Source organism: Acomys minous (genome assembly GCF_964271855.1).
Source record: "Acomys minous genome assembly, chromosome: 8".
Classification (NCBI taxonomy): Eukaryota; Metazoa; Chordata; class Mammalia; order Rodentia; family Muridae; genus Acomys; species Acomys minous.
In genome coordinates, this window is record NC_140489.1 from 14,147,579 (window position 1) to 14,164,558 (window position 16,980).

Here is a 16,980-nt window from a genome sequence, read left to right on the forward strand (position 1 = left end):
GGGCTAGCCATCTGCAGTGTGGAAGGAACCCCATAAAGCACTGTGTCTGTAGGCGCACCAGGAGAGCGTGCCGTGGAGGAGTAGGAGCTTTGCCTTTGTGTCTGCCTAGGTTCCACCTGAGCTTTGCTTTGTGGATCTGTTTCCTTGTCTGTAATACAGAAACAGTAGGAGCCGGGTGATGGCTCGGTGTTCACTACACAAAATGAGACAAACATGAGGGAAAAGTGTGCATAGAGAGCCCATTAACTCTGCTTTCTGAAGTTGGGCATGGTGGCGCACGCTTTTAATCCCAGATCAATGTGTGTTCGAGGCCAGCCTGGTCCACAAAGTGAGTCCAGGACAGCCAAGGCTACACAGAGAAACCCTGTATCATAAAAGCAAAACAAAACAACACAACACTGCTTTATGTCTGAATTTAGCTGTGGCTTCCAGCCTGTGTGCAAGGAAAGCAGCCATCCAGCCTGGTAGGCATCTGAGAGGCATGCTGTGAGGAGGCACAGTGACTGAGCCAGGCTTACAGACTTGCGCTTCATTGGTTCTGAGGATTTGTTTGGTCTGAGGGTGATGAGTACTGTGTTGTTGATTGTGTGTTCTATGGCCTCCAGAGATGTAGAGACAGGGGGTATGATGCTGGACTTGCTGACATGGAGTTTCTCAGGGTTTTCCTTCCTGCAACAACAGTTGCTGGTCTTTATGTCCTTCCGTTGAGAGTGTGTGAATTAATAAGTATTAGGTGAAGGTGAAGCTGCCCAAGACCAGGGTGATTCTTATGCCACTGCCCAGTTCCTGATGATGAGCTGGCGATGTATTTATTCTCAACTGTTGTTATGTTTTTAAGTTGGATGTTGATGGACAGATAGACTCCATTCATCTATTCCTGTCACCAAGGCAGGTGCACCTGCTTTTGGATATGCTAGCAGCTATCGCTGGACCAGGCAAGTATGACTGTTGTGGGTATTTCCTGTAATTCTTGAAACTCGTAGGTGAAAATATACAGCATACATAGATGAGAATGCATGATTTTGGGGTATGTGACAGTATAGTTGTATTATGAGTAGAGATCCTAATCACTTTATTGGATCAGATCTTTTAAATCTGGTGTAAATTATCGTGGTGTAAATTTACATTCAGATTATTTGTGTCACAATTATTTTAAAAAATGTTCTGATCCATGTCTTTGGTTAGAGACCAAAGTATTTGGTATTTCATATATTTCATATAACCAAACCAAACAAAGCAAAAACCATATAATTTGTGTACAGAGTGAGTCATGTAACACCTTTTAAAAAAACTGTTGCTTAGACCTCTGATTGATATAAAAGTGATTTTTCTACTAGTGTGGTCAAGTTACCATTTGTATTGGATAAATGGGGTTTGGGAAAGAAATGCTTAAATAACTAACTTACACATTTAATTTTGTTTTTCTTTTCTATACTTGTAGAAAATTCTAGCAAATTAGGGTTAGCTAATAAAGACAGGAAAAATCGACCCATGCAGCAGGAAGATGAGTATCGAATTCAGATGGAATTAAACCGGTATTACCTGAGGAAAGATTCCCTCTCTATGGGTGTGTCTTCAGAGAAAAGCTTCTATGAGACAGAAACGGCTCGCACACCTTCTAGCCGTGGTAAGCAGCTCAAGCAGTTGACACCAGACCCACACTGTCCCAGATGTGGAGTTAGACTTGATTCTGGTCAGAAGTCCAGCGGGGACATTTGGTTCTGTTCTCCTGGCCCACCTGTAGTGCAGGAGCGCACCAGCAGTGGGCGCCAGCGTTACTATTGTCAAGTGTATAGTTGGTCTTGTAAGTGATAGTATTTTTCCCCTAAGGGAAGTCATGTAGATCTACATATCAATAGTTTGGGAATAACTGCCATTTTGTCACTGTGTGCTCATGTGACTATGAGCAGCAAATACCCTTAAGTAGGAAATGTTGCTGACCTTTCCATCTTCTTGGTATGATTGTGACCCACCATATTATATGTTACAGGGATTTTGGACTATATGAGTGCTAGTGTAAATAGCAAGACTGTTGAAATGTGAAATGTTGAACCAAATAGAAAATTAAAGTCTACTCAAGAACGTTTAGACGTAACAAGCTTGCTTTGTGTGAAGGTCAGACAGTCACTAGAGAGAAGGCACTGAACTGTCAATGGAATTCTAAATGTCTCTGGTCCCTCCTTCCCATCTGGGAAATAGCTGTACCAATGAAAAACCAGAGAATGTATTATAGCTATACAATTTTATTGTTTACAACTTGGTACTGGAAATAAAGCCCAGGGCCCTGTGTAAGCTGATGCCATGTGAAAATCTGAATTTTACCTTGTAAATTGCTATATGACAACTAAGCATTTCCTGTATTGCTGCATGTCATACAAAGCCACAGGCGTTCAGGGGACCTTTTGCTGACCTTGTACAATATAATCTTTATTGTGCTGCTAATGGCCATGCTCAGACATGCTACTCCAGCGGAAGTGACAGACAGCATGCCTCAGATAATCACAAGCAGGGTTTTGTTAGTGTCACTAAACTGTTGGAAAGAGCACATTGGTGGATGTATCATGGATGACGAAGTTTAATTCTCTCCAGAAGAAGAAGTTTTCTTCTCCATGGCTGACATGGACATGTCTCATAGTCTGTCCTCGCTTCCACCCCTGGGGGACCCTCCACACATGGACCTGGAGTTATCGCTGACTAGTACATACACAAACACGCCTGCAGGAGCTCCGCTAACTGCTACTGTGGTAAAGTGTTGCTTCATTTCTTCTGTTCTTCAAAAGGTACTTCTAAGATCCTAGACTTTATTCATGTATTTAAAATCTAATCTTTTGTAGCTTCAGCCAACTTGGGGAGAGTTTGCCGACCACAAAGAACAGCCAGTAAGAGGGCCAGCGTTCCAGTCTGACTTGGTCCACCCAGCGTCTTTACAAAAAGCTGGTTAGTTTCCAACAGAGGCTTTGAAAATTAAAAGGAGAAAAGTATCTTTAAAAATAATATATATTTTTTCTCCTCTCTCCTTTCAGAATAAAGATCTGATCCATTATCTGCTGTCTATGTCTGTCTGTCTGTCTGTCTATCTATCTATCTGTCTATCTATCTATCTCTATCATCTATTTATCAATCACCCATCTACTTTTATTTCTGTGCTCCTGGGGATTGTATTCAGGGCTTTGCACATAGCCAGCCTGCATTCTGTACTATTGTATTTTGTATGTGTTTCTTTAATAATTTCTCTTTTAGTCTATGACAGTCACAAAGTTTAGAAAGAAAAGAATAATTGAAGAGTTCACTGAAAAATATTTTAGAATAGTTACTTATTCATTATGTCCTTTTTGTTTTTGTTTTTTTGTTTTTTGTTATTTTTGGGTTTTTGAGACAGAGTTTCTCTGTATAGCCTTGGCTGTCCTGGACTCGCTTTGTAGACCAGGCTGGCCTCGAACTCACAGCGATCCGCCTGCCTCTGCCTCCCAAGTGCTGGGATTAGAGCCATGTGCCACCACCACCCAGCTAATATACCTGGTTCTTATTTTATTCTTTGTGTATTCTCTCTCTCTCTCTCTCGATTTATTTATTATGTATACAGTGTTCTGCCTTCCCGCCAGAAGAGGTTGTGAGGCACCATGTGGTTGCTGGGAATCAAACTCAGGACCTCTGGAAGAGCAGCCAGTGCTCTTAACCTCTGAGCCTCTCTCCAGCCCCAGTTTCTTTGTCTGTTTAAATACATGGATATTATGGGAAAATCTATCATATGTTTCATATCATTACAATTTAAAACTTTGTGATTTGTGTGTGTACATATGTGTAATGTGTGTATGAATGTCTATGTGTTTATGTTTGATGTTTGTGTAGGGTATGTGTATTTGTGTGTGTGTGCATACGTGTGTATGTATAAGCATGTGTGTGCACGTGCATGTATATGTATTTTTGTGTGTGAATGTATGTGTGTGTTTATATGTGTATGTGTGTGTTTATGTGTGTATGTAAGCACATATGTAGTGTTGGACCTAGAACCTGAGACCTTGGCAGTACCCAGCTATTGCTGCACCATTAAATTATACCCTAGCTTCCTGAGAAGACTTTCTTTTCTTTTCTTTTCTTTTTGTTTTGTTTTTCGAGACAGTGTTTCTCTGTGTTAGCCGTGGCTGTCCTAGACTTGCATTGTAGACCAGGCTGGCCTCGAACTCACAGCGATCCACCTGCCTCTGCTTCCTGAGTGCTGGGATTAGAGGTGTGGGCCACTACCACCCGGCAAGAAGTTTTTTCATCTTTTTTATATTGTTTGGAAGAAAATTGCAGTTTTGATTGTGCACTGGGGATTGAACTTAGTACTTTGACCACACTGGGCAATTGCTTACCATTGTTCTGCATTTTTGATCCTTATTCAAAATTTAGCTAGACTAATTGCTAAACTTACAGGAGAATTTGGTGTGCTGCTTTTGGTGCATGGCGCATTTTGTTGATGTTGTTTTGTTTTTTGAAGACAGGATTTCTCTGTATAATAACCCTGGATGTGCTGGAACTCTCTTTGTAGACCAGGCCTGCCTCTGCCTACTGAATGCTGAGTATAAATGCTTGTGCCACCATGCCTGGCTCAGATTTTTTTTTTCTAAGACAGTTTTGTTGTGCAAAAATTTCATTTTACTGAGATGGACTCTTGTACTTCAGGTCCAAGAGTCCTGCAGAGGGGGCAGGGTAGCATCGTTTTAAGATGTCTGCTGTCCGTCTAGCTGCTTGTGCTTACTCTCCTACAGCTAAGGTGCTGCTTGTAATTGTCACTCACAGAACTTGATGTGTCTCAGCTCTCCCATCTAGGTCTGTCTCAGTGGATGAATCCAGGCCGGAGTTTATCTGCAGACTGGCTGTGGGTATCTTCTCAGTCTCAGTGCTCCACATCGATCCTTTGTCTCCAGCGGAAACATCTCTGAACGTCAATCCATTGACACCCATGGCCATTGCTTTCTTCTCTTGTATAGAAAAGATGGACCCAACAAGATTGTCAGCGGAAGATTTTAAGTCTTTCCGCGCAGTCTTTGCAGACGCTTGTTCACACGATCACCTTAGGTGAGCTCTCGCAGGTACTAATGATACTTCAGAAAGAATCCAGTACATACTTTTGCACCCCCTCACCTTCCTGCAGTGGCTTTTAATGGATGACAGTGCAGGCCTGCAGGGATGCTTCCGTGGGCTCACTCCTTCACACTGCGTACTGTGAGAGCAGTGCGGGTGCACATCTAGCTGGCTTGTAGCTCCCTCCCTGCTTCTGCCAAGTTTGTGTGACCACATTTTGCCATCACCCCTGCCATCACTGTTGAAGTCATGGGAATGGTTCTTTTTGCCACTGGCGGTGACAGAAATGATGGTGGTGGCGAGGGTGGGGTTGATGAGGAAGAGCTTGGGAAAGGCCTGGCACTAGGCCCTGAGGTAGGGAGTAATACCAAGCCTGGGCCAAGAGTTGAGCACTTCATTTTCTGCTGATTCTTTGTTGTTGTTGCTTTTTGGTTTTGTTTTGTTTTTTGAGACAGGGTTTCTCTGTGTAGCCTTGACTGTCCTGGACTCACTTTGTAGGCCAGGCTGCCCTCAAACTCACAGTGATCCACCTGCCTCTGCCTCCCAAGTGCTACGATTAAAGGCATGTGCCACTACCAGCTGGCCTTTCTGCTGATTCTTATAGCCATGACCCTTCATGATATGAGGCCTAGTAGATGAGCTGACTATACCAGCAAATATAGGGTTAGCATTCAAATGCTGTGTATTTTAATATGAATGTGACCTATAAAATTTTGTATAATTTATGTATTTAGAGAACACCCCGTTTTGGAGACAGGATCTCGTGAATATAGTCTAGTCTGGCCTCAACTTTTAGGCATCCTAAGATAACCTTGAACACTTGCCTCAACCCACTGAGGTGATAGGTGTGAGCTACCCTGCTTGGTTTTAGGCAATGCCAGGAGTTGTACCAGGGCTTCATGCGTGCAAGGCTAGTGCTCTGCCAGCTAAGCTCTGAACCCTTACTCCCAGCTTGAGGGTTTTTTAAAAGGTAAAGTTTTCTGGAGTGTTAAAATTAACTTGTGAGCCCAATGTGGTGGCAAACCCTTATAATCCCATCACTCAGGGAAGCAGAGGCAGATGGATCTCTGTGAGTTCGAGGCCAGCCTGGTCTACAAAGGGAGTCTAGGACAGCCAAGGCTACACAGAGAGATCCTGTCTCAAACAAACAAATAAACACTAACATGGGAAGTAGTTTATGACTCCCATCAAAAGATGCTCTATAGGTTAGGACCGTATAGTACTTCTTACCAAATTGAAAGAACATTTTCCTCAGTTTTGTCAGAGTTCCAAATATCTGCCTGTAGGAAATATGGCACAAAAACTGTGCACTCTGTCAGCTGAAGTTTTAAAACACTGCATGATTTTTGTTTCTTGGCTTCTGAGACAATATCAACTGTCAAAAACACTGGTCTCAAACTCACAGTCTTCCTGCCTCATCTTCCTGAGTACCAGAATTTCAGGTACTCATCACCATGCCTGGCTTGAATGGATGTTTTTAGATTGTTTTAAGAAACCATTTCATTGAGCTGGGCTCACGCCTTTAATCCCAGCACTCGGGAGGCAGAGGCAGGCAGATCTCTTTGAGTTCAAGGCCAGCGAGTCCTGGACACCCAAAGCTACACTGAGAAACCCTGTCTCGAAAAACCAAAATAAATAAATAAATAAATAAAACAAAAAACCATTTCATACTTTTTTTAAAAAAGTTTTTTTCATTTTAACACAGGGTTTTATTATGTAATGTTGCTTGGTCTGGAACTTGGTATGCACTAGACTGCCCCCAAACTTTAAGAGATCCATCTGTCTCCTAAGTGCTGGTATTGACGGCATGTGTGTGCCATGATGCCTGGCAAGACTGAGCTATTGTATCCACTGCAGTGTAAGCTTGGGGTGTGGAAGAAGGAAGGGCACTGTTGGGCAGTACAGGCATCCTGGGAAATTTCTCATAGTAGAGATGTTAAGGAATAGGAAACGTGAAGCTCTTAGGGATATTAATTGGTCACTAATAGCTTGAACTTGTTATAGTAAGCATGCATTATTGTATTTTTATTACATATAATATTATGTTGTATATAATTATATACTACTAACATTTGCATGCTCATGCTATGTTGTTTAATCTAGAAGCACGTGGAGACCCTTAAATGGTTTTTTTAAAAATCATAGATTTATAGGTACTGGAATCAAAGTGTCCTATGAGCAGAGACAACGGTCAGCTTCTCGGCACTTTAGCACCGACATGTCCATTGGGCAGATGGAGCTTTTGGAGTGTCTGTTCCCTACGGATTTTCATTCTGTCCCTCCCCACTACACAGAGGTAAATGCTGAACATGACTTTTAGATTTGTTTTACATTTTAAGAGTTGGATGAGCAACAATAGTTTTCTTTAAAATGCACCAGCATCACAAAGTGTGCTAGTATTATTTTTTTATATTTGTGATTATTGAAAAAAATGTTAAAGTGTGTCCTTTAAGGTTATTTTGTGAAGCTAAAACATTTTAAATGAAAGAGTTACTTGAGGAGGCAAACAGCTTATGGGCCTGTTTTTTGTTTTCAAAGTCTTTAGCTGCTGATCTGTTTGAGCCTTTGTCTGCACCCTGCAAATGAAGTGTTGAGTCTCAAGGCTCTAGGCTGCTTGAGTGAGATTGACGTTGCTAGGAGGTGACAGAAAGGCAGTTTAGGGCTGCTTTCCTGACTTCAGGGCACTCTTCCCACCTATGGAACTTCCTCTGTAGTTTACATGGTTGATTTCGGCTTCATCTCCTGATTTCTGTGGTGGATTGCAGCTTACTATGCTAGCTGTAACTCATCTCCATCCTGTCTTTAAGCTTCTGACGTTCCATTCCAAAGAAGGGGCCGCCGTCCAGCTCCCCGTGTGCCTCCAGCTTCACTATAAGCACTGTGAGACGAGGGGACCGCAGGTGAGGGACATCCGAGTGGCCACCGCTGCCACTGGTGCTAGGTCTTTACTTTGTCAGAGTTGTAAGTTTTTAAACTACTTTTATAGTTTTGTCAATAATTATATTGTGCCTTTCTTCTTTAAAGGGTAATCAAGCAAGACTTAGTTCAGTTCCTCAGAAGGCAGAATTGCAAATTAAATTAAATCCGGTGTGTTGCGAGCTGGACATCAGTATCGTGGATAGGTTAAATTCCTTGCTTCAACCACAGAAGCTCACTACAGTAGAGATGATGGCCTCACACATGTATGCTTCATATAATAAACATATTAGTTTGGTAAGTATACAGAAAATTGCACATAAGCATAAATAGTTATTATGCTTATTGGGGAAATTTCTGAGAAAAGTCCTAATAGATTATATATTAGAGCAATATTGTTCATAATATTAAAAAAATAGACTTTCTCAATTGTGGCACTTCTTTGTCTTCATACTAGCTAGGTGAGTTTTGGTAATGCCACTGAAAGACATTTCCTGTTGCATTTCCAGCAGGGTGTGCTGTGTGGTATCAGCTGGGTAAAGAAGGCACCTCAGGAAGGATAAAGTGAGAAGTAGAGTGTCTCTCTGTACAAATCTCTTTTCAATCTTCTGAGATAGTCCAGGTTGGCCAGGAGCACAGCTGGGTTCCTCCTGCATCAGCCTTCGCCTTAGGAAGCCACTCTGCCTGGCTTCCCCTAGGTTGATGTTAAAACAAGACAGAAAGGTCACTGTGCAGAGGAGGAATGACTAGGCACACCAGCTGACAGCGTTTGATTGTAGCACAGTGGGATTCGACTTCTGTTTTTGGATTTTGAAAAATATTGTAAACATATTCATGAAATTTTATTTTAATACGTTTAATAACTGTGGACGATGTAAAAAGTGAAGGCCAAAGAGCACAGAAATGACTTGAGAATGAGGAGTGACGCTGGGCATCACACTGCATTATTCTGCTCAGTTTGTTATGTGGCGTGTGCACTGTAGGAGCAGGCCCAGCCTGACAGGCGGCTCTAGTGAGAAGTCAGCGCAACAGCGAGTGCCCAGCGCTCAGCTGCTCTGGGGCTGAAGCAGGAGGGCTGTGGCTTGAGACCGGCTGAGGAAAAGAAGGGAAAGAAAGGGCGGAGCCATTTTATTTCCTGCTTATTGTTTTGCCCTTAGTTGGTGGTGTTTAAAGCAGCAGTCCTTCTTTTTCATAGCCGCCTGTTGGTAGTTCTTTTAAGGCTATAGGCCAGCCTCTGTATTTGTTGTTAACCTGGCCATGACCAGATCATTGCCTAGATGCCCTAAGTTTGACGGTGGAGTTTGTGCGAGAAAACCGAACAGGGAAGAGATAAGATAGATCTGTGAAAATTCCTGGTTTCTAACTTCAGAAAAGAAAGGGTACCTGCTAGACGAGCGAGGGATGGGGACAAGGAGGAATGGGAACAAAGCATAATGACGTGTGTGGGCAGAAAATGCCATGAGAAAGCCCATTCATTACCTTTATGCCTGCCTTATCTGCAATTAAAAGTCCCAGTCTGCCGTAAGAAGGAAGCTTCTGAGAGGCCAGACACTGTCTCAGAAGATGAATGTTGAAGGCTTTGTTAGTTTGAATACATTTTGTAGAAAATGAGAACTCGACTTCTGTTAACATGGCAGTGGTCTGTTGAGTTGTGTGCAGACACTGTGGCACGTGGGGAAGTGGTGATAGAATGTGCGGAAGTGCTGAGCACCGTCCTTTACGTCTGTTTCAGCACAAGGCTTTCACTGAAGTGTTTCTAGAGGACTCACACAGCCCTGCGAACCGCCGGGTGTCTGTACAAGTTGCCACCCCAGCTCTGCAGCTCTCTATCCGCTTCCCCATTCCTGATCTTCGATCAGACCAGGAAAGAGGACCCTGGTTTAAGAAGTCACTTCAGAAGGAGACCCTCCATTTGGCAGTCACAGATCTGGAGGCTAAGACGGAGTTTGTGGGAGGATCCACTCCGGAGCAAACTAAACTGGAGCTGACTTTTAGAGAGCTGGCTGGTAAGACTGAGTACAGCGCCGAAGATGGCAAACTTGGGGACACTGTTAGCGAACAGAGCACAGCTTTCCTCCAGAATTGTGTGCAGATTTAGCATAGTTAAGAAAAGGTGCAACACAATGATTGATTTGCTCTTGGGAAGTTTTTAAGTTTTGTAAGAATGTCATGTTAGGTGTGTGTGTGTGTGTGTGTGTGTGTGTGTGTGTGTGTGTGTGTGTGTGTTGAGACAGGATTTCTCTGTTCTCTTGGCTGTCCTGGACTAGCTTTGTAGACCAGGCTGGCCTTGAACTCACAGTGATCCACCTACCTCTGCCTCCCAAGTGCTGGGATTAAAGGCATGCACCACCACACCCAGTGCATTAACCATTTTTAATCATCACCTGCCACTTACTGTGTGCTGATAGGGACTGGATAGCCTGAGTGCGATTTCTGCCAGATCCTGTACTGTGCAGGTCACATATGTGCTGTCATTTCCTGTAGTTGTCATTACCAGCATATGTTACATTTCCTGATCTGTAGCTGAAGAGAAATGTCTCGCCAGCTCACAGGTGGTAAGGACAAATCTGTCACCATAGCCTGAGTTCTTAGTCATCACACTAGCTCCCTCCTGGGACATCTTTGAAAGCCTGACACGGATCTCCTGCATCTGTGCCTGTACAGGTAGTGAGGGGGGATTCTTAAATAGGCGTTTGCCAGTGACTTCCTCATGAGAGGATGTTTATGTGCATGCTGTCGTCCTTTATCTCTGTTGGCTGCAGCTCTCTGATTTAGAGGAAAGCTAGTGAAGGCCGTGAGAAGCCAGTGCGGTAGTCAGTCTGCACGTACAAAATACACATAGAAGAGAATGTGTATCTTTATGTTTTCATTGGCCAGTTAGCTCCATAATCTTTTCTTTTTTCTTTTCTGCCATGCTGGGGACTGAGTTCATGGTCTTATAGGCTGGGCAGCTGCTGTACCACTGAGCTATAGTTCCAAACTATGAACTTTTCTTCTGTGGAGAAATAATTGGGGCTGGAGAGGTGGCTCAGTGGTTAAGAGGACTTGATGCAAAACCACAAAGACCCAAGTTCAGATCCCAACACCGTGTAACAAGCTGAGCGTGGGCTCACACGTGCCTGAAGCCCCAGTGCTTGTGGGTAGAGGGTGGTCCCTGGGGCTTGCTGCCTGTCAGCTTAGCCAATAAAAGTGTGAGCTCCTGCCTCAAAGGAGTAAGATGGTGAGTGATAAAGAGGTTACCGGTGCCCTCAAATACATACAAGGAAATCATCACCAGTACTCAGTAGCTAGTGACTGACAAATTTACCATGTTATAATCAGTGTATCTTACACATGAAACACTAGTTAAGAATTTTAATTTGATTAAAAACTGGCATATTTGTCTGCACATTCTGCCTAGCACAGGCCACATTAAAGCAGGAACAAATGAATGAGTGTTGCAGAGAATGAGGCAGTGTGGATAATAATATCCTGGTTTAGAGAGTTCTGAGCATTTGAGAAGGAGAGCATTGCAGTAAAGCCATCTTGGTTCCATAGGGTCATTCCAGGAGGAGAAGGGAGGGCCATCTGTCAAGTTTTTCCATGTGTCTGGTGGAGTAGATGGAGACACAGCATCCTCAGATGACTTTGACTGGCCACGGTAAGCAAATGCAGGGGTGTAATGGAATTGTCAAAATGTGGAGCTTTTGGTTAGCCAAGAGTACACTGCTAATGTCCACTTACTTACTAGAGGTATATGCTGTGAAGTCGACCTGTCTGTAAGTGGGTTACAGTAGGCATGGGCTTTGATCAGTCTAATCAAAGTAACATTTAATCAGTGGTCATCGTATACATTTGTATAAAATAAACATGTTGCTTATACTTCTTGACTTTTCAATTTATCTTTGTGATCAGAATGGTATTGAAGATAAATCCACCAGCCATGCATTCCATTTTGGAGAGAATAGCAGCTGAGGAGGAGGAAGAGAATGATGGCCATTACCAGGAGGAGGAGGAGGGAGGGGCTCATTCCCTGAAAGATGTCTGTGACCTGAGGCGGCCAGCGCCATCCCCCTTTTCCTCTCGTAGAGTAATGTTTGAGAATGAGCAGGTAAGAGCAGGGTGATGAACCCTACAGGGTGCCCTCATCCCATCACACAGAGATGCTTCCCCCCTGCAGGGCGCCCTCATCCCAGCACACAGAGATGCTTCCCCCTGCAGGGCGCCCTCATCCCATCACACAGAGATGCTTCCCCCCTGCAGGGCGCCCTCATCCCAGCACACAGAGATGCTTCCCCCCTGCAGGGCACCCTCATCCCAGCACACAGAGATGCTTCCCCCCTGCAGGGCGCCCTCATCCCAGCACACAGAGATGCTTCCCCCCTGCAGGGCGCCCTCATCCCAGCACACAGAGATGCTTCCCCCCTGCAGGGCGCCCTCATCCCAGCACACAGAGATGCTTCCCCCCTGCAGGGCGCCCTCATTCCAGCACACAGAGATGCTTCCCCCTTCTCCTCCTCCCCCATCCGTTCCTTCCTTTTCTCTTTGTGTCTCAGGTTAGTTTTGAACTTGTGGTCCTCTTGCCTCTGAGTTGTGAGATTATAGGCCTGTGCCACTACACTTGGCTAGTTCTTTATTTTTGAAGGAATACTATAATCCTAACACATGGGAGGTGGAGGCACGAGGATTACAAGTTTGAGGCCAGATTAGGAGATATTACAAAACCCTCTTGTACAAACAATAGTAACATCACCAGCAAGGACTCCCAAAGAGCAATAACAACAACAAAAATAATTTGTATTCTTTGTACTAGTTTGTAACTCCAAGATTGATATCTATGTTTCTTACTGTGTATTCTCCCTTGTTAAAGGTTATGCTAGTTTTCTTACTCATATAGTAAAACAAACAAACAAACAAAAAAACGCTACTTATATTTTAAATGTAGGTGGCTTCTTTGATGCTTTTTCTCACACGAAACTATTATGTTTCAGATGGTGATGCCCGGAGACCCTGTCGAGATGACAGAGTTTCAGGATAAAGCCATCAGCAACTCTCACTACGTGCTGGAGCTTCTGCTGCCAAACATTCACATGACCCTGCCCAACAAAAGCTTCTACGAAAAGCTGTACAACAGGTGAGTTTGAGCTGCCCGCTGCCTCTAGGCACTCCTGCTTTCATTCTCTGCCTTGGTACTGTTGCACTCACTGCTGATGTTGCTCAAGGAGCTGCTACCCTGTGCACTGCTGTTGTAGCTGAGTGCCCCACCCTGCGTTGTGTCTGTTGTAGAAACAACAGTAACACCACCACGCCTTGTAAGCAAAACTTTTATTATGTTTAAATAATCCAATTCTTCTACCTAGGAAATAGAGTGAATGGAATTCTGGGTCATAGACTCTGGTGACTGTGCATAGTTCCTCAAGTCTCTGCCATCTAGTTCATACATCTGCCAAATGGAGATGGCACCAGGGTTCACCCAGCAAGCCACTGAGGATTAAGTCACAGAACAGTGTCTGGCCTGTGGTACAAACAAGTTCGCAGAGACTGTCTTCTGTAGAGGGGTTTGCTGGTGTCAGGTAGGCCTTGGTGTGCTACATCTTAGGGTCTCTGGGTTCCCTCATGGACTTCAGTTTGTGAGTCTTAGGGTACGGAGGTATAGTTTAGTTCAGTAGTCTTGACAAGATTTTACATACCAAGCCATCAGGATATAGGAAGAAAATGGAGGCACTTTAAATAAAGTTTTCATTGTTAAAACATTTATTTAATTTAGTGTGTGTGTTTATGTGGTGTGTATGGTGTGTGTATGTGTTTGTGTGGTGTGTGTGATGTGTGTATGTGTGTTTGGTATGTATGTCTTTGTGTGGTGTGTATATGTGTGTGTGGTGTGTGTGCATGTGTGTAGTATGTATGCATATGTTTTTTGTGTGTGGTATATGTATATGTTTGTGTATGTATCTGTGTGGTTGTGTGTGTGTGTGTGTGTGTATGTGTGTGTGTGTGTGTGTGTGTGTGTGTGGTGTTGTGTGTGTGTGTGTAGGAAGACAGCTCTGGGAGTTGGTTCTCCTTCTACCCCATGGGCCTCGGGTTAAGCTTAGGTGGTCAGGCTTGGTGGCAAGTGTGTTTACCTGCTGAGCCATCTCATCAGTCTTATTTATTTTAAAAAACTGCAAACTTCTTTTAAAGTAAGTGAATAAAGTGCCATGTTCCAATAACCGAGCTCTAGGAAGCCTGAGGATGAAGATCATGATTTCAAAACCAGAGCTTCCTAATATCCTGTTTCAAACTAAAAATAACCAAAGACTGCTTAGACCCAGATATAAACAAGAATGTGAAACTCACAGGCCACATACTCTGAACTCGGCTGTAGGAAGCTTGGCAAAGGAAGAACTCTTCCTAAGGAGAGGCTGCCCTTTGCCTTCACTCTTCACAGTAACAGTGCCTCAGGCCAGAGTCTGGATTTACAGGCCTTGGCTTCTTTGTCCTATAACAAACAATACTGCTTGGGGATATAGCTGTCAATGTGGTGTGTCTGAGGTATGCCATCTTTCAGTGCTGTGTCTCCAGTGTCCTTCCCGACACCGCTTCCCACTGCATCATGGTGCTTAGTGCTGCCTTCTTCCTCTTGCTTCTCTCGAGCCTCAAGCTCTGGAGCTGCCTGGGTGCCGGCTTCCTCTGGGGTGGGAGGGCTGCTGCTGCTTCTCTTGGCACCTTGATTGGTATTCACGCTGGGCTTTACAGTCCTTCCATGAGTCATCACCTTGTCCTTTCCTTGCCAGGCATGTGCCATGTGACAGCTGCTAGGCTGTACACAGACCAAGGCAATTAGGCTTAAGTCCTTCTCAGGCCGGTAGTGCTGGCAGTCTCTGAGGCTGCAAGGAGCAGTCAGAGGGCGTGATGGGAACAGATGAGGCGAAGGAGGTGTAGTGGCACAAACCTAGAGCGCATGGTGAAATTGCAGTTTTCTTAACACTGGGCAGAAGGATGTAGTAGCAAGTCTTTATTGAAGAGGCAGCAGGCAGCCTGCCGTGGCTCTTCTAGTGCCTTCTTAGGGAGTAGATGTCTGTCCTTGCTTCCCGTGGCTGCATTCATCCTTTGCCTTCTCAGGGAAGATAAGCTGTCTCACCTACTCTAGACAAAGGATCGAATTGGGAGCAGGCTCTAATCAGCTTTTCTACTGTTTGACAATGTGACCTGGGGAGATCACTTATGCTTTGAGTAGTGGTTTCTTCGTGAGTAAAGTGGGGTAGTGATTCTCCCAGTGTCTGCCCCATGGGACCAGTGGGAAGGACAGCTGAGCGGATCTCTAGCGCAATTTGCCAAATAAAAGCTGTCATCATGCACTGAACAGTTTTTCTTCCTCCTGACATTTGGGAGTTGGGCTTTTTTTTTTTTTTTAAAGACAGGGTCTTACTATGCAGCCGTAGCTGGTCTAGAACTTGCTGTGTAGACCAGACTGGCCTAAGACTGCATCTGCCTCTTAGGATTGAAGGTGTGCTTCACTACGCCTGGTTGTCTGTGAGTTTTGATCTGTAGTTAGCATCTACCTTTAAAGTACACTTAGAGCTATGATTAGGGCTTTGAGTGCATTAACACGGCTGACACTAGGCGAGCGTCTAGTTAGGTGTCCAATCCCAGATTCCTTTCTCAGCTCTTGCTTTATAACCGTGGCAGCAGCTTTCTCACTGACAGCATGGCACTGCTGTCTTAGACCTTCGCAGGGTCAGCTTCCATTTCCCATCTGAAACTGCATCACGCACATGCTCCTGTGAAGGGATCTCAGTGTCTGCTCATTTTGCACTTTGTATTTCTAGGATCTTTAATGATTTGCTTCTCTGGGAGCCAACAGCTCCTTCACCTGTGGAGACACTTGAAAACATTTCCTGTGGCATTGGGCTCTCGGTGGCCAGTCAGCTGATAAACACCTTCAGCAAAGACAGCTTCAGTCCCTTTAAATCTGCACTCCACTATGGTAATGTAGTTTACGTTTGTTCTAGTATAAGTGCCTCATTTATTTCTAAGAGTAGTTACCCTTTTAATTGTCAATTTAAAAATGTGCCTGGACTTTGTTTTCTGTCTGAATTCTGTAATTTCCTTGGAAACTTCTATGAATATCTTCCCATTTCTGTGTCTGTTCTGAGAAGAGCTTTGCTGCTCAAATGTGTGGTCTTCAGTGTGATCACGCACCTGGTTGAATGTCCCTTGAGGAGGCCATCTCTAATCGCTCAGCCCTCTGCAGCAATGTGGAGGGCTCTCGTGATCATTTGTAAGCTGCTGCCTTGCTTAGCTGTCAGAATCTGTAATAGTAGGTCTTTTCCCTGCGTAGATGAAGACAGCGGATCTGAAGAAGAGACTTTGCAGTATTTTTCTGCTGTTGATCCCAACTATCGTTCCCGTAGGAAAAAAAAGTTGGACTCTCAGAACAAGAACTCTCAGAGTTTCCTCTCAGTCCTTCTGAATATCAATCATGGATTAATGGCAGTGTTCACAGATGTAAAGGTATGTTAGTGGCACAGTGTCCTGTAATGAAGTGGGTGGGGTCCTGTTAGTGGGGCGGGGGTGCAGCTGGGCAGAGCAGTGTTCTGAGATGCCAGGTGGCGCAGCTACTTCCGCAGTGAGCTTTTGTGCTGACCTAGCTGTAAGGACCCCTTTAAAAGCAAATGCTGAAATCGCCAGTGAGGACAGTAACTGTAAATTTATACTTCCTCATTTTAAAAGAACATTTGTTGCAGAAGACTCATGTAGGTAGCCCACATATTATTCAGTGTTTTTATTCACTATTTAGGGTGTTGAATAGCTTAAGAATTAAACTGCTTTCCGTGAAGTGGGGGACTTTCCTGAGTTAGATTCAGAATAAGCGTGCCAGGAGACATTCTTCCTTTTGCATTTAAATAATGGTTGCTGGGGCCTGGACTTGGTGACTAAGAGGCCACCTACTGGGCACAAAATTCTAGGTTCTGTCCATGGTACTGAAATTTGACCCAAAAAAGTGACTTGATGTGTATTGTGTTTTATTTTGTTTTG

The 16,980-nt window shown here is 44.2% G+C and overlaps 1 protein-coding gene across 6 annotated transcripts in view; it reads left to right on the forward strand.

Annotated features, from left to right (window-relative positions):
- Positions 1–16,980, forward strand: part of ATG2B (autophagy related 2B) — a 68,136-nt gene that overhangs the window by 20,482 nt on the left and 30,674 nt on the right. For 4 of the 6 annotated variants that reach the window (XM_084792647.1, XM_084792649.1, XM_084792650.1 and 1 more), the window contains exons 7-20: positions 839–935; positions 1,442–1,627; positions 2,590–2,744; positions 2,835–2,937; positions 4,800–5,061; positions 7,213–7,363; positions 7,875–7,967; positions 8,092–8,280; positions 9,716–9,989; positions 11,521–11,623; positions 11,878–12,073; positions 12,954–13,096; positions 15,771–15,928; positions 16,283–16,455. In XM_084792647.1, coding sequence (XP_084648773.1) covers positions 839–935; positions 1,442–1,627; positions 2,590–2,744; positions 2,835–2,937; positions 4,800–5,061; positions 7,213–7,363; positions 7,875–7,967; positions 8,092–8,280; positions 9,716–9,989; positions 11,521–11,623; positions 11,878–12,073; positions 12,954–13,096; positions 15,771–15,928; positions 16,283–16,455 — 2,283 coding nt within the window. The remainder of the gene's footprint in view (positions 1–838; positions 936–1,441; positions 1,628–2,589; positions 2,745–2,834; positions 2,938–4,799; positions 5,062–7,212; positions 7,364–7,874; positions 7,968–8,091; positions 8,281–9,715; positions 9,990–11,520; positions 11,624–11,877; positions 12,074–12,953; positions 13,097–15,770; positions 15,929–16,282; positions 16,456–16,980) is intronic. The other 2 variants (XM_084792648.1, XM_084792651.1) reach the window with 2 other exon arrangements.